This window comes from Macrosteles quadrilineatus, unplaced genomic scaffold, assembly GCF_028750875.1.
Source record: "Macrosteles quadrilineatus isolate MER2022 unplaced genomic scaffold, UCM_ALF_1.0 Scaffold_1__1_contigs__length_201487025, whole genome shotgun sequence".
Classification (NCBI taxonomy): Eukaryota; Metazoa; Arthropoda; class Insecta; order Hemiptera; family Cicadellidae; genus Macrosteles; species Macrosteles quadrilineatus.
This window is the reverse complement of record NW_026542594.1, coordinates 105,989,495-106,014,960: the sequence shown is the minus strand read 5'-3', so window position 1 is coordinate 106,014,960 and position 25,466 is coordinate 105,989,495. Positions and strand designations below refer to the sequence as shown.

The 25,466-nt window shown below is 35.8% G+C and overlaps 1 protein-coding gene across 4 annotated transcripts in view; it reads left to right on the top strand.

Moving 5' to 3' along the window:
- LOC128982069 (AMP deaminase 2) overlaps positions 1-25,466 on the top strand; it is a 158,197-nt gene that overhangs the window by 88,253 nt on the left and 44,478 nt on the right. For all 4 annotated transcript variants that reach the window (XM_054401140.1, XM_054401257.1, XM_054401202.1 and 1 more), the window contains 2 exons: positions 7,314-7,414; positions 8,789-8,907. In XM_054401140.1, coding sequence (XP_054257115.1) covers positions 7,314-7,414; positions 8,789-8,907 — 220 coding nt within the window. The remainder of the gene's footprint in view (positions 1-7,313; positions 7,415-8,788; positions 8,908-25,466) is intronic.

The following is a 25,466-nucleotide window of genomic DNA, read 5'->3' as shown; positions in this document are numbered from 1 at the left end:
CAACGACATCACCTACCAGTTTAAAAGCCTTTGGCCTTAGCTTTCAAAAAAAGGTTAAAATGCATTGTAAAGCAGGCATGTAATTTTTTGTTGCATGTTTATTCTTGTACATAATTTGTTTATTGATATGACTTGTAAATATTTAGTTTTAGTGACCTGATGTGAGTTATTCTGTAAACCAATATTGTATTGAGAAGCGCTCAAGAATAAAGGCATTTTGATTTGATTTAATTACTCTTATCAAGTTAAAATTTTCATATTAAGTTATTATAACCTTATTTATTAACGTAACAACTCAGTTCTCAGCTTCAGCTCTTTTTTACTTTTTTCTAAATAACATAGCCTAATTAAAAATTTGCTTATAGCCTACTGTATGTAATGTAGGGAAAACAAACAAGGCCAAACACCAAGCTTGCACGCTTAATGAAATCTTCAAGAGTGTTAAAATATCTTCTGTATGTAAATCATATAGTATACATTTTTATCACAGGTTATTTTACAGAATGGGAATAAGCTTTTGAGACCATTGAAGTAGGTCTCATGGTAAGACCTAATTACTGACCGATTTACCTTTTCGTTTTGAGGTCCCCAGAGGCCAAAAACACCCTCCGCTCAAATTTAAATATATATGTATATAGATTTATTTATGTATATATGTATATATATATATATTCTTGAGGTGATCTTGATAGAGTTTATGATGAATGAAACATGAAACATTGCAAATTTTTGTTTAATACAAACGTTTTCAAGCAAAGAGAAATTAATGAAAAATGTAAAGATGAACAAAACAAATAAATATGAACTGTTTACAAATAGTTGAATTTTGAGAACATATGATTGAGTACAGATCAAAGAAAATAATAAAGTTTATATATATATATATATATATATTTTTATTTATTTATTTATATATGTGTGTCCGTTAGCACGATAACTTGAGCAAAAATTATTATCCTATTTTGATGAAATTTGGTTCAAACGTGTAAAACTACATGTTTGCGAACCAGCATGATCGGACTATGGTAACAGGGGTTACTATGGTAATGGGGTAAAAATTGTTTTTTCCCATTTTTTACTCTAAAAACATAAAATTTCACAATTTTTTCCAAATAATTTTGTAGACCTTAAAAACGAAATACTTTTGTATATTGAAGCGAGGTTGTATGCTATGGAAATAATTTTAAAAAATTTTAATTTTAAATTCCCATGTTATTTATATTGAAAATAAATAAACTGTTGTACTTTCCTTGTTTATGGATATATTTTAATCAAATTTGGCAATTTTGTTTATTTCATACTATTAACGTTTAAATAAATAAAAAAAAACACTCCACAATACCTTTCATGTAGCAGAAAACATAAGTACTCATTAAAATTAATATTATTTAAATTAGAAAAAAATATGACAATATTAGGGGAATTTTTACAATAGAAATCCAGCCAGCTGGATAGAAATTCGCTTAGTCTGCAGGTTTGCTGTGGCGGGGGTATTGATATACAGTACAGTACATGTACAGTACAGTTGAGAAAACGAAATAATGTTCATTCATGAAAACAACATGGACAAGCATGTCAGCAAAAGAAGCAACAGTAAAATTTTAAAATTTCACACCTTTCAAACATAACTGGCACTTTCCTAGTAAAAATAACAACCTGTTACTGTTTTACAGTTTTTGGAATATATTTGTTGGTTTTTGTAGCTGGCATTATTCGGCTAACAGTTCCAGGCAAGAGTAGATGTTGAAGTAGATTGCACCTAGAATTCCCGATCTTTTTATCACTCGCTGATTTCTTCTTTGTCATAATATAATATAGACTTATACAGTGTGTAAATAAGTATCGAAACAAACCTGTATTTTTTAAACCGAAATAGTTAGAAATATTCTGTTTGTTGCATTGATTGTTAACAAAGGTTCCGAAATGTTTTACATAAAAAAATTGTTTAACCCCACTAACAGGGTAAGGGGTAGGGGGTGACTTATTTTTTCAAATAGCCCTGTTGAGTGACCCCTCATTTTGAAGGGTTTGTCTAAAGAAACACAATGATGTAAAACCGAGAAGGATATCTCACCCCTAGCCAAAATGGCGGGTATTCCAAAATTTGGTTTATGTGAAAAAGCACTTTTTTGGAATACTCGCCATTTTATTCCAATATTCACCTCGGGTTTGCGTCATTGTGTTTCTTTTGAACCCTTCAAAATGAGGGGTCAATCAATAACGCTATTTGAACAAAATAGTCGCCCCCTACCCCCTACCATGTTAGCCCCCTAAATACCTAAACCCCCGTTAAAATATTTTTTTGGTGTTCAAAATTACGGAACCTTTGTTACCAATCTATGCCCAAAACAGAATATTTCTATTTAAAAAATACATTTTTGTTTTGATACTTAATTTACACAATGTATATACTAATATTTATTCCTATGTTGTTTCTTCTTTGGGATTATATTTTGGCTCTTCAATTATTTTTCCTTTGTTATCATGAAAATTGGTTATGTTTGTCATTCCATTGCGCAAAACTACTGGGCCAATTAGGATGAAATGTGACACAAAATATCCTCTGACCCAAAGAGTGTCATAATAAGCATATTGCTTTGGAATAACAACTTTGCCCCAGGCTTTCGTAATTTTGCTGTGGGGTGTTGGTGGAGGTGAATAAATATTGATCTCAATAACAATAAATAGAATAAGCACATTTATCAGGGTACCCACTCAACTGTGAAAACCACAAAACTATTATTGAGCCATGAGTTTTGTGATTTAACTTAAAAGTTATTCATATCCTGTTCCTCAAAACCTTTGATACCTATTATAGTATCAAGGGATTGTTGAATCACAATACTTAGTCTTTCATATTGATACCGATTGCAGATTCATTCGCGATCATGGTGGCGACATCATGGTCATCACCTCAAATCACGGCGACATGTGAATTTTTGATCGTGCAAACTTTACAGCATGATTTTTCTCAGCACGATAGTCTTCTGCAATCACCTTAACTTTGCTAGACGCTTGTCCAGAAAATATTCAGAAGTTATTGAATTTCAGCCAGAAAAAAAGGAATACAAGTACAGAAGGGTCTAAGGAAATTAAGGAAACCGTCAAATGGAATATTAATATTATGTTGGTGATAAGGCTCCACGGTGCTTAGTGTGCTGTGGCTACATCACCCAACTTGAAACAGTTGCATTATGGCTGTTGACTTTTCTGTGGTGTCCTATAAGGTCTGACAGCCTCTTGACCCTACTAACTATGTGTAAATGTAACTGAAACCCCGTCTTTAAACTGAAGTTTGATAGGTGACCCTGATTTTTTTTCTTAATTAGCATTTAAATTTGGAAAAAAAATTTAGATTGTGTTAATATTTAATCATGCCAACCTCAGACACAGATTGATACTAAGCGTCATGTGAAAATAAGTGGTAAAATTTATATTTTATGATCAATGGTGTGAAAATGTAAAATTGTTATACAATAGCTCTAAAGAAGTGCAATTTTATTGTTTTCACCCCCTCCCTCAAAGGTCAGGTAAAGTTACTCTGCATAATATTGGGGGAGGGGTTGCTAAAATTTTACAAGCTACAAAACTCTAAAGTAATATTTCAAATATATTTTTAGGTCATAGAATTTAAATATTAACTCCTTTTCCTGAATTCCTATTACTAAATAATTTATGCTTTTTACTCACAGCCTTTTATGCCAATTTCAGCACTCTATATGAAGTTTTATTTAGTTATACTATCATACATAAGTTATTTAGCAAAATTAGCAAAATCATAAGTAGTTTTAGATAACATCTGTCGTACAATTTAACTCATTATATTACCAACTGCAATACTATTTAAAGTTTAAATGATTTCTTAAAATTAATTTTTCTAATTATATGTAGAATTAGGTTACAGTCTGATAAGGATGAAACTGTTAACCTTAGGCAGGGTAGCAATTCAGATGTGAATACAGTAGAACCCCGCTAATCCAAATGTCTCATCGCCTGTCGAAGATAATGTTATTGAGGTAGTAACATGACCATATCCAGTGGCCATGTGGATCATCACTGCTCCCTCAACTCAGGCAAAACTCTTGTTTATCCCCTGCGGTCACAGAAACATCATCGTCTTCCGAGATTACAGAAATGTAATGGTCATCCCCTGCAACCAAATCTAGGACAACTCCTGCGGTCACGAAAACATCATCATCTCCCGCGATCACAGAAACATTATCGTTGTTATCTGCCATTGCCTCAAATTCCTGAGTATCTCCTGCAGTAACAGAAACATCATCATCATCTCCCGCGATCACAGAAACATTATCTCCTACGGCCGTAGCAAAATAGTGCACGTCTCATGGTCACAGGAACATTATAATTGTCCTCCGCAGTCGTCGCAAAATACTAGACAAATTCTGCGGTCTTGGAAAAAATTTTCCTCTGATAATCTATACTTTTCACTGTTCCGACCGTGGTTCCATTCCCGTAGGTGAAACATTAGCGGGGTTGTACTGTAATATCAAACTTGCAAAAATCTGATGAACTGTTAACCTAAAATTTTGCAGTTTTATACTTTGTTGTAAAAATCATAATTTAAATCATAAATCCATTATTCAAGTATAAGAATAAAGTTTTAGCAAGTAATGCTCTGTGAAGTGAATAAAACAATGAAAAACCCTTAGAACACTATCCTAAATAAATTATTGAAGACACTAAAGACCCCATTACTATGGTCAATTATAAATGTATAACTTTTGTGGTCTGAAAGTACTTTGACATAATGTTTTTGAAACTGTGCCAGTCTGTTTTGAATAACAACGAGTCCTCCAGAATGTTTTAAAGATTATGCTACTACTAATTTTTGAACAAGTAATGATAATGTTTGTTTTATGCTGTTGAATTGAAAGTTTTATGTATGTTATCCTAACCATATGAGTTTTTCACAATTTTTTGTTGCAACAATTTGTGATAGAATAGTTAAAAAATGCTATTCACAAATACATTGCATAATCATTAATGTATTAATTTATATGTAATTTATAAACTATGAATTATATTTCCAATCTTCATTGAGAGCTCAATTTTTTTCCTTTTTTTTAATAATCCTGCACCATAACATTTTTTCATAATACCCTAAATATCTAAAACATAATTTCAATTAACAAAAAAACTAAAAAAAAAGTTTGTATTGTTTTCTGGTTCAATAGTCCAAGCATATAAAAAAAGATTATGTTTTCAGGAAAAAATTCCTGAAGTTTTTGGCTCAGCGGTTTTTTATGTATTTTTAGGTGCTGAATCTGATTTTAAACTTTACCAACTCGCTAGAAGTGACCTAACTCAGGAAATCCCCCAAAAAATACCGTATTTTTTTACTTTTGTTCTTACAACTCACGAACGGAGTATCTTTTTGTATTAACCGTTATATACTAAATTAATGTACACTAAATTTCCTATTCTAAGGGCCGGCGCACACTATCCCGACCACGACCACGACTCCGACTGGTCGGATACGACCAGTTTTACAATAGGAATAAATGGAACAGCGGCACTGGTCGACTGGTCGGACCCTGGTCGCACGACCAAAGTTTTCCAGTTTGGTCGGGCCCGACCCGCTGGTCGTTGCAGCCAAAAATAGCACACAATGTAATGAGATGACGCTCACTACCCACGACTTGCCTCTGACCCGACCAGTACACCACTCATATACACAGTTTTTCTTCACTTCCTATACTCTGTCTCAATGAAGTGTTTTGTCCCCTGATTTCACCAGCAACTTTTCTATGTAAGTCATCAAAGCTTTTAACAGACATTCTTGTGTAATTAAAAAAAAAACCTGTCTTCATATTGACGTGTAGCTCTTCATAAAATGTTGCGAACTGCCCTTTTGTATACCTGACAGTTAACATTGGATGTTCCCAGTATTGTTTCTTCTTCCGCTTTACGTACCTACAATACAAATGCACAACAGCAACTACTTCTTCAACATCCATATTGAAGTTTGTATAAAGCCTATGTCCCACGACGCGTTGCGCGGCGCTCCACGCGACGGTGAAAATGCGCGGGCTGGAGCGTCTGTGCGTGTTTAGGTCCGCGCAAGACCTGTCCCACGGCGCGTGTCGCACCGCGACACACGCCGTCTAGTGGCCGTAGTGGATAGTGTTAAAACCTCATAGAGACCTCCGTGCTACACTGTATTTGTAAAGATCTGTGTGATTGAATGATGAGTGATTCGGAAAGTGACGGTGAATTAGCGTGCGCCGCAGCTTGTTATCTATTGTTGAGTGGCGAATATTTTAAGTTAAAATTGATTTCAAAGAAAAAAGAGAGGCGTTGGTGGATGGATGCATACAACAAAAGTTTCGCACCAACAATTGCTGAATAAATGCAAGTTCAACGTGACACCTGTTCACCCAGTGGAAAAACGTCTCATACTGGCCCAGGGCGTCCACGCTCCAACCCGCGCCTTTGATGTTTACCGACAACTCACGGGAACAGACGCGCAACCCCGCTCCGCGCCACTCTTGCGCGTAGCACCACGCGCCTACCCTGTCCCACGACGCGAGGCGTGGCACTCCTCGCGCTGTGCGTGCCGCGCAACGCTCCGTGGGACATAGGCTTAACCATAGAATAAATAATCACCATATATTTATACTACTTCATCTATGATATAACATTCTTCCCTTGGTCGGGTTGTGCTCTGGTCGCATGGTGAACGACAACGACTGGTCGGGCGTTAAGTCGTGGTCGTGGTCGGGATAGTGCGCGACGGCCCTAAATACTCTGTTTGTGAGTTATAAGCAAAAAAATCAAACAAGTGCAGTATTTTTTTTGCGATTTCTGAAGTTAGCTCACCTCTAGCGGTGTGGGAAAGTTTAAAATCGGATTTAGTGGGGGAAAAATACATAAAAACCCACTGAGGAAAAAGGAAATTCCTTATATGATTGGACTATTAATAAGCATATAAAATTTACATTAGGCCAAATAATTTCTATGTTGCAGCTCTAGATTCTTTAGATAATTTCCTGCTTGAAACTTTATGGACCCATGTTAAAAATCAAAATTCACTATTATTATAAATTATAAAATTAAATAAAAATTATAACGTTAATATAAAGTAAGGATTATTTTTCTTTGTGTAACCTGTGTTTGAACTATTGGCTTTGTGAATATTGACCCATCCATAAAATATAGTTTTTTACGTTTTAATATTTTATAAATAGGTACATATTTCTTCCAAAATATATGACAAATGGGCCCTACCTATTATATCAAAGAGTGAAGTATTTTGTGTAGATTCTAATAGTTGTTTTGGTATAAACTTGCAGACCACCCTGTGCATGCTCCCCCCAGCACTACAAGCCCTTGGGAGTGTGAGATTCCTGCGACCAAGGGATACATCATACAACCTCTAAGAGGCGTCTACCAGGTAAGATACCAGGGTATGGACCGGATGTCAGTATCAAACCAAAAGGTTGGAGTGGAAAGTATAAATAAATAGATATTTTACCTGGTGGCTGTTTTGATTTTCAAGTGTGACTTCACAATGGATTACGGTTGTTTTGAGTAAAATTTACTTTACCTACGACCGTTTTTTAAAGTAGCCATTTCAGTCCAGTTCTTAGAATTGAAAAGTTTCACTTTACAGCTGTTTACTTTCATATCCGCATAGTTTCATTTCATATCCGCATAGTTTTCTCATATCCACACAGGTAACGGACCAATGAGGTTCAAGTATTGAGAGAAAAGAATTAAAATTGTAATGCTTCGAACGTCAACTAATCAGCTGATCAGCTGATCAGTTGACAAATTTAATTGTTGATCCGACTTGTTCATGTTGATACTCGCGTATTCTTAATTAAGTTGGTGGAAGTCCAAAAATAAATTAAATATTTGCCGAATTGTACCTGATACAATATTATTTATGGTAAGAATGCTGCTAGCAATGTAATATTTAACGAAGTTTAACAAACACGTAATTACAGGAAATCAGCTGATTATACAACAAGTCGTTGCATCACTTTCAGTGGCAATGACAATACACGAAAACATAACCTCTCTAAAAAGTTATCAGTAGTGATTGTTAGTAATTAAATCCAGATTGATAGTAATTAAAAAACGGTCGTAGGTAAAGTAGTGTACGCAACTCGCGTTCATAGTCTTTACGACACTCGTAGAAGTTTTTAAGGCACTCGCCAAGGCTCGTGCCTTAAATTTTCTACTCGTGTCGTAAAGACTCACTTAACGCAATCGTTGCGTAAACTACTATTATCACATGTATGTAGTATCAATTTTATCACTAATTTTTAACTTCTTTAATTTAATACAAATGTACAAGAGCATTGATAATGAAACTAACATAACACAGCAAGGTGACTGAGGCGAATTGGTCATATTGATGCCCTCAAAAATTAATGTAAGATGAATGAAAACTGTTCAATAAATATGATCAGATTAAAGATTAGCCAATTCTGATTCTTGATACACTCAATACCAGTGGTGTAATGTTTGTAGCGGACTTGGGGATTTAATGAGAACACCAAAATACTGTTAAAATGCCACGGTTGATAATGATGGGAGTAGCACAGAGGCTAGGTAACATCACAAGAGTTGATGGTATTTATCACACCATTGTACTTTTGGAATGCATGGTGTCATTAAAAAGACACAATAATATTACCTACTGAAATAAATGTGACAGAACTCACATAATTTGCTGTTTATTATTTTGTTATTGATCAAATATTGACAGATAGTGAAAAACTAAACAAGGTTTACATTTGTAATGTAATGTATTGTGCAGGTATACAAAGATAAGACTGCCTTGGACAATGGGGAAGCTCTGCCGTATGCCTACCCTCGCCTCGACATGTTCGTGCAGGATATGAACAGGCTCTGTACCATGATAGCTGATGGGCCCATGTCAGTACAAAAAAATAGTGAATATAATTTATTCAAACATAGTGAGCTGAAACAAAGATTGTTTATAATGAAAATAGTGTGGCCCATTTGACTCTGTATTGCAGGAGTTTACTTGTTACTTTCTGTGCATGCCAAGTGTGTCTACTGAACAATTAGAGATTGAGAAAAAATAGCCCGTGTATAACCAAAAACAGTTTACATTACTTGAAACTCATATTTTTCTTTTTTTGTTCGTGTTTTGGAAACTTATTTGTTTGTCATTAACATGTGCTTAAAAATGCAAATTATTAAGTAGGCCTATCATTCCACGAGTTATTATTACTGAGATAATGCAAGTGCTAAACAAAGTAATTATCTTCCTTATCTATATAATTAATACGCTACATGAAACTTTGTCGGTTGAACTTCTCCGCCATTTCTTAACCGATTTTATCCATTGACGTCTCATTGGAAAGAGCGTGTTGCGTAGATTTGCAAACTGGCCTTACATTTTTGAAAAAGTCCCTTGGGCTCTGCCCCAGTGGCTTTGAAAGTTCCCATGTTATCCTTATGAAGAACATAATTGTTTACATTTTGATCAGCTGTATAATTTAATTGCTGTTATTTATTTTTCAATTCAATGAAACGCATTGTGTACAATTATTTACTATTTGAGTTTGTGTAAACATAACCCCCAATAAGGATCGTGTTAGTATGGTTGTATCTTAAATTTGTGTATTTATCGTTGTTTTGTGTCACTATGACGGATCGTGTTAGTAAGATTGTAATTTAAATTTGTGCATTTCTCATTGTTAGTAGCTATAGTTTGTTTATTTGTTGTTTTTTTCTCTTTTAAATGCCTCCGACGCAACGACAACGAAACATAGACAGGAGGTGTAATCGTGATAACTACCGCAGCTACAGAACAGTAGCGCGTAATAGGTTTAACTTATCACAGTCAGCAACTGACCCTGGACAAACTCAACTATTAGGTTACAAATGCGCCCTAACACTACCCTAAAACGACTTTTTGTTCTCAATTGGCCCTCTATCAATGACCTGTGTTGCCTGTACAGCGAGGCATTTTGAGAAGGAGAAAACCGGCCGGAATGCTTTAGGTTTATCAATAACGAAGATAAACATGGTCTGAGTTATAGTTATACACACTGGTAATCTTTGAGTTGACTCTTTTAAACTCATTGTAAATAAGAATGTTATTCGCTTTCAAATAACTCCTGTAATAGGCACTTTGCAATTGCTCGAATACGAGCAACATGTACACTAGTTATTGTTATTGAGGGTAAATTAATTGTTGCACATTGTTTATTAACTTATTTTCATAACATACTAGCTGGCCCGACAGACGTCGTCCTGTCCTAATGTGGTTTTATGTCAAATGCTCGTTCATTTTCAAGATGAACTCGTTCGCATGGCTCAATCACGTCCTGGTTGAAGATCGTTCGCTACGCTCACTCACCTTTAGGTTGGAGCTCGTTCGCTGCGCTCACTTGCCTTCAGGTTAGCTCGTTCGCTACGCTAACTCGCCTCCTGGTTTAAGTTCGTTCACTACGCTCACTTACCTTTTGGTTGCAAATTAGCTGTTGTTATAAATTTAAAAAAAATAATAGTGCTGCACCCTGTTGGTAAACATATTAACTTTTTAATGCTATTGAACATCACAGAATCAAATTGTTTAGTTGAACCAGCTGTTAAGATTCTTTAATTCCATTTAAATATGAGTACTCATAAGATTAGCATGGGAAACCCCAGAGCCACTGGGGCGGAGCCCTTTTGACGGATCTGCACCAAACTTCACACAAACCATCCTTGAATAATGCTTAATAATGCCTGAATGTTTCATTACAATCTGTCAAGCGGTTTCGGAGTCCATAAAGGACAAACAAAAAAACAAACAAACAAACATACATACATTGGATTTAATATAGATGGAAAGTTTCTTTATTTCACCATAGGTTTTTAACTTTTAATCAAAGTTATTCTTTGTATACATTGTATGTGACAAAATTAGAATATAAAATATCAACCCTTTTTAACGAATTTCCCATATAGGGAATAAGCTATTACCGTAGGTCTCATAGTAAGACTTGGACCCGGGACCGATTTAATTTTGATGTCCCTAGAAGCCAAAAACACCATCCGTTCAAATTCATAAATATATATGTGTCCGTTAGCATGATAACTCAAGCAAAAATGATCTGATTTCGATTAAATTTGGTACAAACGTGTAAACCTACGTTTATTTGAACGAGTTCGCGAACCAGCATGATTGGACCATGGGAACAGGGTTTTATGGGGGGATTTATGGGGTAAAAATTGGTTTTTCTCGTTTTTGACCCTCAAAACTTAAAATTTACCAAATTTTCTCTAGACCATTTTGAAGAGCTTAAAAAACAAATAATTTAGTATATTGAAGATTTCTGTATGATTATTGGTTACGGAGAAAATTGTAAATTAAAAAAATCCCATGATATTCTTTTGGAGAATAAGTAAACTGTTGTAGTTTGCTTGTTTATGGATATATTTGGATGGAACCTGGCAAATCTATTTATTTTATACTAAGCTATTACTGTAATATTTTACTAAAAAAACACTTTATTACCCTTCCTGTAGGCAGCAAACCTAGGTACTCGTAAAACCTAATGTTATTTGAATAGATGTAATTGAAAATCAAATCAAGGCCAATGGAAATTCGCTTAGTCTGCAGGTTTGCTGCGACGGGGTTATTTTAACCATTGTTATGTTGGTAACATAACCAACAAACAATAAATTTGACACAGTCGTTCTTGCAGAGATTGGAGACATTTAGAGTACAGGCCTACCTTTTAGCAAATTTCCCATATTGGGAATAAGCTAATACAGTAAGTTTCATGGTAAGACCTAGACCCGGGACCATTTTACTTTTTTGTTTTGATGTCCCCAGAGGCCAAAAACACCATCCGTTCAAATTCATATATATATAGGCCCTATATATAAAAATGAGTGTGAGGTAGTCAAACACGCCTATATTCTAACAAGTTTGCAAGCCAGCATGATTGGACAATGGGAACGGGGTTTTTCGGTTAAAATGGTTTTTTCCTACAGTCACCCGACAAAGTGGGCTTCCTTGCACTGATTATAGTACAGAAAGCTTCTAATTGCTGCATTTACTTACTTTGCCGCACACTTTTTACTTTGTAGCAGTTTTTTTTTTTTTTTTTTTTTGCCACACACCAATATTCCAACCAAACAACACAAAACAGCATGCTATTATGCACTTAATCCGTGTACGCTTGGAAATAGGTTGGCAACACTTAAAGATATTACAACTACGATCAGCTGGTGCAGCGTTTCCCATTTTGTTCAATGTTTGGATTTAACCTAACCTAAAAACGTGTTGTACAGTGTTTAAAAGACTAAGTATTTATATTATTTATAGTAACTTCAGGAAAAATATAAAGTGTAACACGAGTGCAAACTGCCTTTGCTGCACTCAAAAACTTTCCACACTCGCTTACAGCTCGTGAGTTAACATTGCTCTCTCGTGCAGCAAAGTGCCACATCGCCCCACAAATAAGTCACTTAACACCAAAAACTTTTGTTAAAGTGCCACTTACACAAATAACTATTTCCTACAGTTACTTGACAAAGTGGGCTTTCTTGTACTGATTATAGCACGCAAAGTATTTACAGTAGAACCTTGATAACAAGACTCTCGAGGGGATTTTAAAATAAGACTTGTTATCAAGGTTGACTTCTTATCGAGGTTTGTAATAACATGTGATTAGGGGTAAAATAATTTTAAGGGTATTTGAAAATGACACTTGTTATCAAGGGCGACTTGTTGTCGAGGGTCTTCTTATCAAGGTTCCACTGATGCTGCATTTACCTACTTTTGCCCGACTCATTTTTACTTTTCACGCACTAATTTTTTTGGCCGCATTCCAGTATTCCAACCAAACAACACAAAACGGTGTGCCTTTATTAGGCAATTAATACATATACGCTTGAAATTAAGATTCTACGACTACGATCAGCTGTTCCAGTGTTTCCCATTTTGTTCAACAATTGGATTTAACCTAACCTAAAATGCATTGTTAAATATTTGAAAGACTAATTATTTCTATGCTTTATAGTAACTGAAGGAAAAATACAATGTGTAACACTAGCGCAAAGTGCCTTTGCTGCACTCGAGAAACTTTCCACACTCGCCTGCAGCTCACATGCACACATGCCTGCAGTAAACATTTCTCTCATGTGCAGCAAATTGCCTTTTTTTGCACACTAGTTTCAGAAATTACTATTTTCCCATTTTTGACCCTCAAAACATAATATTTTGCAATTTCTTTCTAAATCATTAAGTAGAGCTATAAAAAAAACAAGTAATTTAGTACATTGGAGTGTTGTGTGACAATGAATAGTTACGGAGAATTTTTTTTTTTTTTTTACTGTAAATTTTAAATGCTCATTTTATTTTATGGAGGACAAATAAACGTTTGTAGTTTGTTTTTTTTATGGATATATATTGATCAAATTTCTAAAAATATATCACACCAAGCTATTACATTTTCATAAAAAACGCACCTCATAACATCCCCTGTAGCAGCAAACTTAAGTACTCATTATGTCGTTAAACTCATTAAACTGTTTCGATGTCTTGTTAAATAATCGTGATTACAGTTTTCATTCAAATAAAATTCCAGATTTTTTTTTATTAAGAGTAAAGTTTTCAGAATTTTAAATGGTTTTGGCAGCTGCCCCAGAACTCTATTCCGTACAACATGTTTGACAAAAACAAAGTATAGTAAAAACAATCATCCTTGTTTGTCTTGAGGTCAGTAACATGCTGCAGGACAGACATCTGGAAACAAACTGTATTAGGTTTTTTTTTAGAAAGACTTGATATACATATAGCAGTAAAAAAATTCCCGGAATGAATTTCTGTAGACATTTAGTGGGATCACCAGCGGGAAATTTGCCTAGCTGTAGTTAGTATGACTCCTGGGGAGGGCATATCGTTAAATGATTCATATTATTGGATGATGATGATTAGAAAATTCTTAATCTAAATTTACATAAACACATGAACGTAACATAAATGGGGAAATTAGTGAGGGGTTAAGATAGTTCATGACCTAACACAAGGAAATAGCAATAGAAAGAATTTTTATTATTGTTTCATTCTTTGGGACACAGTTTACTTCACTTGCATAACTGGAATCTAACTTTCACGTTGTTCATCACAAGGGATTAAAAAATAATAATTATATTCTTGCATTTAAAAGGATATATTCTCACACTTTTCAATTGGGAAATGGAGAAAGGTACACGCACCCGTGATTAAGGTTCATGACGATCTCCTCTCATATAATTTATGACACTTGATGATTATGGATTGAATAGGATTTTATTTACACAATGTTTTGAGAGTTTATGTTGCCGAGATCTTCTTCACCATTTAAACTCTTCTATGATCGTTTTAAAACAGATATGTGATAAGGTCCGAATAAGATATCTTCATTCTTCAGAGAAAATGTGTTTGCATTTATTTAATAGTTGACTTAAAATTGTTTGTTCTTCCTAAGTAATACATGCGTTTGGTGCTAATTATGTACTAATCTCAAATATCAATGTGCTGTCCTTCGGTGGATTACTTTGTTGATCACTGAAGTTGTGTGTTGTCCTATCATAATCATTATATATTATACTAGCTGTACCCGCGGGCTTTGCCCCGTTTAACTTCATAAGTGAGCTCGTTTGCATGGCTCAATCACGTCCTGGTTGAAGTTCGTTTGCTACGCTCACTCACCTTTAGGTTAGAGCTCGTTCGCTGCGCTCACTTGCCTTCAGGTTAGCTCGTTCGCTACGCTAACTCGCTTCCAGGTTGAAGTTCGTTTGCTACGCTCACTCACCTTTTGGTTGCAAATTAGCTGTTGTCATAAATTAAAAAAAAATAATAGTACTGCACCCTGTTGGTAATCCTTGTAACTTTAATGCTATTGAACATCATAGAACAGAACCAACTTGTTTAATTGAAACAGCTGTTAACACGTTGACTGCGCGTGCCGACTTTAGTCGGCGTCGCCAGCGCTCCCAGGTGGCGCGCGCCGACTACAGTCGGCACCAGACCAACAGAAATATATTGAGTCAGTGTGAGCTTAGCCTCAGACGGAGACGTTATAATCGTTGCCAGCCTGCCAGCTTAGAATGCGAGCTTTACTTTGGTGTAGGTTGGTACTAAAATTTCCCGTAAAATCCTGTCTGGCAATGCTTTTGTCCCGGTTTCGGGGATTTTTTCTCTTCAACCCACATTACAAAGACACTGGATACGGATCCGTGCAGTGCTGCTACCTTTGGGTGTTTCAGTGAACTACATCCACTCTCGGGGTAACGCAGCACAGTCACCACTGCTCTTTTGTGATTCGTCAGACTGAAATATTTGAATGCCAATTGCGTTCGCTGATTCGGTTGCGCGCCGGGGCTTCGCCCGCCACTGGGGAGCGCCTGTAAAGTCGGCGCGCGCAGTCAACGTGTTAAGATTCATTAATTCCATTTAAACATGAGTACTCATAAGGTTAACATGGGAAAAAATCAGTGTACCAAAATTTCAGCCTCCTAGGTAAATGGGAAGTAAGAGAATTAGTGATGAGTGAGTGAGTCAGTCAGTGAGTCAGTGAGGGCTTTGCCTTTTATATATATAGATTTTTATAACCTTTTGTAATGTCGCATATTTGCGACGCCCGGTCTACAGCGAAGACAATAATGAAAATTATCATAATTTTCTTGAAATAGACTAAACGTCGCATATATGCGACAGTTCATTTTTTTGTGTTTTAAGGTGAAAGTAAGTAAAGAAATAAACAGATTATTCAAGAACAGTTTATAACTGAACAAATATAAAAGCTACATAGGATAATGCAGCATACATACTGCATAAATACATACAGTGATGCAGAAAAGTAAAGACCAGTTTTTCCAACTATTATATGACGTCACCAATCATCATATCCACAGACCAAGCGACACAGTTGTGTGTCAGACATCTCTGTAGACCACTGCAGGGAATTCAGTGCCTTCAAATAGACCACTACAAAGATATAAGCATTTTAATATCATTAGAACCCCGACGCAAATATGCATCGGCAGTCTATTTTAATGTGACTAGCAGTCCATGGGTGGAAACCGGCCGTCGCATATGTGCGTCGCTGGTTCATGTGAATGGAAAATTTCGTACTATTGCAGTAGCGAACGTGTTAAGCTATAAAAATTGGTATGGGTATCAAGAATCGAGAATCGATACATTTTGGTATCAACGCTCACTGAAAAAACTAAACAGTGCTAGTGCACTATAGTGAACTATAGTGCTTAAGTGTGCTAGTTGTTGAAAAAACTAGTTTTGAAAAATCTGGAATTAGTCTTGAAAAGTCTGGAATTAGTCTTGAATTTTATAATGGAAATAAACTAGACACACTGATTGTAGCTCTTAACTTTCATAAATCCGTCTCGAATGTCTTCTTTCTGTAGAAGTCGTTCCATGGCTCTTATTGTGGTAATATTTTGTACATCAACACTGTCCTGGATGATTGAATCGAATCGCTCTGCCAATAATGATATGATCTCCTCTTCACTTAAACTAGGGGACATGGATTGCAATAAAAGTACACGTTCGGTTAAATATTCCGTACGACTCAAGGTTCCATTCGCTTGATATTTTTCGGACCCAATCTTGGCTTTTATTCCTCTTTGGACGGCTTGACTCCAATATTTGCACTCAAATTCCTTAGCAAAATGGTCCCAATCAAGAATGTCTAATCTGATTAGTTGCAACCATCAGGATGCGGGTCCTTCAAATGACATTTCCAATAGGTCTTTAAGGTATTCGGTTTGATTGCGGTTCATATTCCTTTCGATCCCTCTCTCGTAATACCGCTTAAGTTTGTGCAGATATTCCATTGGGTTGCCGCTTCGTCCATTAAGTTTCGGCAGTTGACAATCATTGTTCTCATAGCCGCTATAGATTACTTGAATCGCACCTGCTTGTTCATTTATTGGGTTAGCTTGCTTTAAGTTGTTTACTTCAGAATCACATTTGATTAAATTTTGGTTGAGAGTCTGAATTTTGAGCTGTTGTGTTTCAATTAATCTAGTTTGTAGGGTGATTTTAGGCAATACTTCATTTTGTAGGGCAGCTCATTGTCAAATTGTGTTTTAACAGTGATTTCTTCTATTTTCTGCTCGAAATTAGATTTATGTTCTTCTAACTGTGATTTGTGGCCCCTTTGGTGAGATTGATGGTGTGAAAACTGATTATTGATTCTGTGGTGATGTGATGTATTGATTGTAATTAAGTGAAATGTGTTGGTAATTGGCTGTTGTGGGTGTTAGGGCCTGGAGGACCCTAACATGTTGCAATTAAGAAAGTGCTGTACTCTACTTCCATCTTGAAATGACAATTAAATTGGAAACGTTGTTGGGGAACCAGAGGGCGGAAATCTTTACCCAGACCAGAAGCAGGCCAAGCCAGCTTTGATTACTTATTTTTAACTATTTAAAAGAACTATAGCTAACCTTCCAAACTAAACTGGTAGATAGTGTAAATGGTAATGAATAAAAAACAGGTAAATATCACTCCCTAACTCATTACTGAATCAATTTGGACTCATAAGGCGATTCCTGAAGGAATTGATACTTAAGCCTTCAACGTGGTGATTTTGGCATGTCTAGGAATGATTACCTCGTTAAGCGAGGTAATCATATAATTTGGAATTTACATTTCTGCGAATGGGGCGAAAGCCTGCCGGCTTCCCCTTAAATAATTTAACTAGCCTATCATCCTGGTCTTAGCTCTACTTAATAATTAATTATAGACTCATCCTGATAAAACGAAGGCATGTCGATCTCAGTAAACGGACAATCAGAAAAATCCAACGAAGGGGACGGAGGCCGGCGACAGACAAGACCGAGGAAAACTCGATTTCGTAGCTCCTTGACGTTTCTCGAAAAAAAGGCAAGCGGCAGACCGAAGGAGGCGCGCCGATCGCAAGGCCAGCGATTTAGTTGTGTGGCACTATATAAAATAGTGGCGCTGAGCGTCACAACCACCCCCCCTCAAGGTTTTTTTTTTTTTTTTTTTTTTTTGGTTAGGGAAGGAAAGTAGAGGTGTGTAGTGTTTCAAAAAGGAAGGTTGTCGCTCGAGTTGCTTCTCCGCATCATAATTTCTGGGTCCTCAGATACCTTTCCCGGTTTGGTTCAAAAGGAAGCCGAGAAATCGATGGGTGAAACAGAAAACCCCAAACCAGTCCGGCTCGACTTGGGACCTTGGGCACCTTTTTTTTTTTTTGGGGATGTGAATGTTTTTGTGATTGGTTGAGCCAAATACGACAGAGATCGGGATCCACCCCCCCTGCAAAAATGAGGAAGGAATGTGGGTTACGACAGCCATGCTATCCTGTTTGGGAAAACATTTGAGCTAGAATTGCATTTTGGAAACGATAAGGTTCGCAACTGCACGCACAAATTTTTTTTTTTTTTTATTATTTTTTTTTAAATTTTTTTTTTTTATTATGCACTGTTTTGATTTTGTTTCTTGAAAGGGGAAGGTTTGGGAACACTGACTGTTCTGTTCGTTTTTGTGAGGGTGGGAGAAGGCACTCGCAGTTTGGGTTGGTTTGTTCCAGGCTGGCGGTTGTAGAGGATGAGTTGGCGCAGCTTGTGTGGCATAGGCTGTTGGTAGTCTGCTTGACGCTTCGCCGCAGTGACTGCTTCGTGGCTTTGTGGGCGGCGTCTTGGAGTAGACGGGTTGTGATGTCACTTCAGGAGTTCTGCGGTCTGCAGGCACTATTGGCCAAGGCGAAGCTGCTAGCAGTGCCAACCAGGACGAAGCTGCTGGAGGCTGAGTCTGGGTTGATTCACCAGTGCTGCGCACTCTTCTCCTTCCTGTCCACTGTTCCCTTCACAGGTTGTGTCCACAGCGAGTCCATTTTGCCGGATTTGCTTTCGAGGCAATCGCACTGTTGTGTTACACTGGGACTTTCTTCTTTTTGAGGGATACCCACTTTAAAAAAAAATATTGTTACTAATATTCTCAAGGTGCTTTTAATAAATTCATATATATATATATATATTTTTTTTTTGATTGTGCAGCTGCTATACTGTAAAAAAACTGAGGTTTTAAGTATTACCGAGAATATAAAAATAAAAAAGGGTAACTGTCGTGTTACTTGAGGGTGGTGAAGGGTAAGTAGCAGGGCGGTGGACCGATCACTGACGGAGTTGGCTGTGATCTGTCAGGGGCGTTGTGGATTTGACCCACGATAGGTGCCGGGTAACCAAGGCTGGACTGGTGTGGGTCGCCACGCTCTGCTACCATATGTGGCCCCTTTGGTGAGATTGATGGTGTGAAAACTGATTATTGATTCTGTGGTGATGTGATGTATTGATTGTAATTAAGTGAAATGTGTTGGTAATTGGCTGTTGTGGGTGTTAGGGCCTGGAGGACCCTAACATGTTGCAATTAAGAAAGTGCTGTACTCTACTTCCATCTTGAAATGACAATTAAATTGGAAACGTTGTTGGGGAACCAGAGGGCGGAAATCTTTACCCAGACCAGAAGCAGGCCAAGCCAGCTTTGATTACTTATTTTTAACTATTTAAAAGAACTATAGCTAACCTTCCAAACTAAACTGGTAGATAGTGTAAATGGTAATGAATAAAAAACAGGTAAATATCACTCCCTAACTCATTACTGAATCAATTTGGACTCATAAGGCGATTCCTGAAGGAATTGATACTTAAGCCTTCAACGTGGTGATTTTGGCATGTCTAGGAATGATTACCTCGTTAAGCGAGGTAATCATATAATTTGGAATTTACATTTCTGCGAATGGGGCGAAAGCCTGCCGGCTTCCCCTTAAATAATTTAACTAGCCTATCATCCTGGTCTTAGCTCTACTTAATAATTAATTATAGACTCATCCTGATAAAACGAAGGCATGTCGATCTCAGTAAACGGACAATCAGAAAAATCCAACGAAGGGGACGGAGGCCGGCGACAGACAAGACCGAGGAAAACTCGATTTCGTAGCTCCTTGACGTTTCTCGAAAAAAAGGCAAGCGGCAGACCGAAAGGAGGCGCGCCGATCGCAAGGCCAGCGATTTAGTTGTGTGGCACTATATAAAATAGTGGCGCTGAGCGTTACAGATTTTACTGTTGAGATTATTTTTTGTTCTTGGAATTTGTTTTGCTCTATTTCAGAATTAGATTGTTGTTTTAATATGCTATTAACAACAAATTGTTTCAACTGTTTTTCAGAGTCTTCAATTTTTAACAATAGCCGATCATTTAATTTAGCTGTTTCTTCAATTAAAATACTTTGTGTTAATTTTATGGCATTTATTTCTGACTTTATTTCAATTTGACTTTCTCTAGTTTCACGTATTTGTGATTCAAATGCGTTTCTACATGCTTAGATTTCTTGGTAGGTTTCGTTTATTTTATTGTTAAATGTTTGAATTAGTTTCGCTTCAGAATCTGGAGTTTTGTTATTTATTGAATTTCTGATTTAGTTTCACGGATTTCTGATTCTAATTCTGACTTTAGTTCAGCACTGGTTTGTTCAAACTTATTACTCAAGTTGGTCATAATGTTAACTAACATGTTCATATCGATTGTGGGTGTCTGTACTGGAGGATTTGTGACGTTTAATTCATCAGTTGAAGTGTGGGAATGTGTAAGGAGCTCGAGATTCTCATTATGAACGGACTGAGACTGTGTTTGAATGATATCAGCTGTTCGTCGGCTGTCTGCAGTATTGTCTGTCACATTGAACTCGTTCAGGGAATATCGCTTAAGTCCAGCTGCATTCGGCACGGCGGCACTATAGTGTTTTTGGTCGGTGACGTTTCGGCTAGAGGCAGTTCGGGTGGCGGAACAAAGGCGGGTAAAGTCAAATGATCAACGCTCTCTGATTGGTCAATGGATCCGGTGAACGGTTGGTGGTCGTTGAAATTTGAGGCTTCTTCTCGGGTTTGTTGTTGTTCTGGTTGATCATAATGGCTGCCGTATGTTCTGTCATTTATGTCGTCGTCGCTAGAACTTGATATTCTATCCAGAGACGGGTAGTGTTGTTTAGGCCGTAAATTGTATTTATTTTCCGACATTTTAATGTAAAATATTTAGGTCATGCGTGATTATTAAATATGCGATGTTGTTGTGTTGATTATTTTAGGAAACAGGGGCGATTACGGGACAAGTTAACAATGCAAACTCTTAAATCTAACAAACTTATAGGCTAGTTATGGTGAGAATTGCAATAAAGTTAATGAGCTATTCAAGCCCCACGTTGGTGCGCCAATTTGTAAACTCACCTCACAATATTCATTTTAGGCTAGGCCTATTCTATAAATGTTTAAAGTTAATAACAAAGATATACGAATTACAAAAGATATGTTATTGAAACAAATGAACAAACATGCAACAAAATTTAAAAGGCTAAGTTACGTTATAATGAAAGGACTGACAATGGAGTGTGGGCTGAAATTAAAATAAAATAGAAGATAATTTTTTGATAAAGGTTCAAATTTACAATAGTATATAATTTAGATGTGCTATATCTCAGGGTAGGGTGTCGTGCTGGCTTGAATGCTAAGAATTAATAAATTAAATAGTGTCCAAATAATTAATGTGTTAAACTTACAAAATCCAAACAATGAAAATTAAATTTTTAGGTTGTCCAAAAGGCAAGTCCAATGGGATCACATCATTTGTCCGAGTTTTCAACTGTCCAAGTTAGTTAAAAAGTACAAAATATTTGAAAAATCAGTTGTCCGAGTTTTCATTTGTCCGAGTTTTGATAAATAACTAATAATAATTAGATAAATCAACTGTCCGAGTTTTCATTTGTTCGAGTTTATTAAATTATTTAAAATAATATCGAAATATCAAGTGTCCGAGTTTTCAACTGTCCGAGTATGGTTTAAACAATAATAATATTTGGTTAAATCAACTGTCCGAGTTTTCATTTGTCCGAGTTTTGATAAATAACTAATAATAATTAGATAAATCAACTGTCCGAGTTTTCATTTGTCCGAGTTTATTAAATTATTTGAAAAAATATCGAAATATCAAGTGTCTGAGTTTTCAACTGTCCGAGTATGGTTAATAATAATAATAATAATAACAAATCTTTATTGTCGTTTGGTAATATAAACATTACAATAGACAAGGTCAACATGTTTTGTTACATATGTTCTATAAAATAATAAATATTCTACAGAAAATTTTAAAATAAAGTTAAAAGAATCTTAAAAGGATAAAGAAAGGTTTAAATAATAATAATATTTGGTTAAATCAACTGTCCGAGTTTTCATTTGGCCGAGTTTTTAAATTATTAAAAACAATATCGAAATATCAACTGTCTGAGTTTGCAACTGTCCGAGTAGGGTCAACATCAAATGTGACACTGCGCGCCGAGACCAGCGTGTCTGAGGCGCCTGGTCAGAAGCCGATGTAAACCTCTTCTGCGAAGGAGTCAGGCATTGTGCGAGCCGCGAGAGCCCCTCACGTCGACTTAAGAAAAATTATATTATTTTTATTATAAGACTAATTTTACAATTTTTAATTATAAAATTAAACTATCATCACCTAACACAACCAACCAAACTTGCTGATAATATAAAATACCCCCGCCGCAACAAACCTGCAGACGAAGCCAATTTCAACTTGTCTGATTACATATTTACTAAAATATTTCCATAAACAAGCGAGTGCTTAGGTTTGCTGGCTACGGGGAAGGTAAACAGTGTTTTTTGACCGGACAATGGGAACGGGGGTTTATGGGGTAAAAATGGGGTTTTCCCATTGTTGCAATTATGTTGTTGGGTTTCCTGATTAGCTTTATTGGAATTTCATCATAAGCATCCCAACCGGCTGATATTTTATGTTTTAAAGAAAATATGACTTGACTTACTTTGTCTTTACTAACCTGTGAGAAATCAAAAACTGGTATGTTGTAGTCCAGGTTAAAATTCTTCAATAATGTAATTGTTATTTTTATAAACATACCTTGAGGGTTCTTTAATTTTTCCAGAAAGTTTATTATATTATGTTCATTCAAAACTCTTTTTCTTAATATATTGTTACACTTCTTGTGAGGTACCAAATTTTAAGGGGGGTAAAAACTAGGGGTCTGCGGTGCACCGAAAAAGTCGGTACGTACGGTACAAGCTTAATTACCGTCATCGGTTCGGTACAGCATTTTACACGGTACAAATTCGGTTTGGTACAGCCTATTATAATAATAAATTACTTTCAGTTTACTATCGTAGTCAACGGCAGTTGGTTCCGAGCACATAAAAGTCTTATCAGATGTTTGTTTATGATCTTCATAATTTATTACTAGCGTGATGATGCAATAAAAAACCCATAAGCAGTCCCAAATCCATTAACATTTTATCACGACAATAATTGTTGTATTGAAGTACTTCCAAGAACTGTTGAGTTTTATCACTTTTATTTCTTTACGACTTTCCCCAATTCTGTTTTATCATAAAAATAATAGTTTTATGATGACTGTTAAATGTTATCTCTAACTTAATCAGTATTTTCGTGAATATTGAATTTGCCGCTGGCCATTGCCTACTGCCATAAAACTGTTTATGGCTACATATTAAACTTGTAACAAATCTACAATCTTATTTTATAAATTAAATATTTGTTATGGATATTTTATCTTTCTATTGACGACCATGGATATATACAAACTTTTGTCGTAATTTTAATTTCAACATCAAAATACAATATTGCACAATCGTGATATTTTAGGCCATTGACCTTTATTATGCATCCGGTATTGCTGTTTCAGAAGAGAAGCACTTTGATAAATTATAAATTGATATTCCCGTAGTTAAAAAGAATATTTTATAAACCTATAAAACAAAATCATAAAATCTTACATAAAGATAACAATAACGGAAATTGTAAAAAGGGTATAAAGATAACAACGTCATTCTTTCTCTTTGTTCTTCTATTTCTTGGGTTTCCCTTCATCACGCATTCAACAAGTTGCCATGGTTACTGATAACTTGATTACTAATCTAACCCATGTCGTTATCAGCTTTTGTGACATAGCGCACAGCAGGGGGTAAAACTTGACGAAAATCGGTAAATTTTTACCTATTATTTAATTACCAATGAATGTACGGTACTACTTTATTGGTATTTGGTATTGTATTAATAATCGGTCCAAATGGCAGATTTTTGTCAAATTTTACACCAAATTTATTGAAATTTCAAGGTGAATATTAATAAAACAATTATTACCAAATATTTGTATTCATTTAAAAGATTGATTTGTGGTATTGGGTTCCCCACTGAGTGCAGCCGAGCGGCACTAATGAGGGTCGGACCTTCTTGGGGGTGAACAATAGACGGCTTATCAGACCCTCCCCTCCCCCGTGGTCTGGAGAAAGCATGTAAACAAACTATTGCACAAGCGTGCGTGACTTGACATTGAGCTGCTTCAACTATAATTTTGTCAAATGAACTGTGATGTTTCAAAATCAAAAACAATAATTTGGGACCATACTGCTTAACAATAATGGACTGCAATTATTGTTGAACATACAATCCATTTTTAACAAACTAAGATTATACGATTCAAATACAATTATAAAAATTATCTTGGTATTTTACTTGGGGTAATGAAGTTATGTAGGCTAGTGTAATTCTCGGTTCATCAAGGTTCTACTGAATTATGTTTGGCAGTGAATAAGTGTAGAATGCAATTTATAAATTCAGGGATACACACCTTTTACACAGTTATAAAGTCTAATTGCCCAACATCAAATCTTACTCTGTGATAATCCAAATTTTAGTTTCAGAAAAAAACTTTGCAAGAATTGTATCCATCTTATAACTTAACTTTTGAAGCTGATAAAAAAAATGGTCTTTGCCATTACTTCATCATAACCTCCAGTTTTTCATTGTCATCTGCTGTGAACAGCTGGCAAAACTACACTGTCTTCTACTGAATGCTTTTATATGTTTTTAAAATAAAAAAAAAACAACTAGACATTGTGTTGGTTGGAAATAATTGATCAGTTTTGTGAAATTATCTTGTCAATAAATGTTTCAAACATGTTTATTCATAAAAACTCTCATCCTATTTTTAAACTACTTTATCATGGCTATTCAAAGTATCTCAGAGTAAAATAGGTAAAGCCTTTATCTCAACTGTGATTTTTCTTGACACAATCCTCGTAGTAGTAAAAGGTTTTGTTTTAATAATATGTGGTACAGTAATTGTTGTTAGAAAACCATGAATGTAGGATACTATCCATTTTCATAGTAATGTCTATGTATTAAAGTTAAAAATAATGGTTTGGATACAGTTCTGAGAAGAAAACCGCAAAAATACGGGTAGCCGCGTACCGTACCGATTTTGTACCGAGAATCGAGGTACAAAATATTGTACCGTACCGAACCGTACCGACCTTAAATTTTCTGTACCGCAGACCCCTAGTAAAAACGTATTGCTAGTCAACAAACACCATAACTTACCCGATTTTTATCCACAACATCCTAC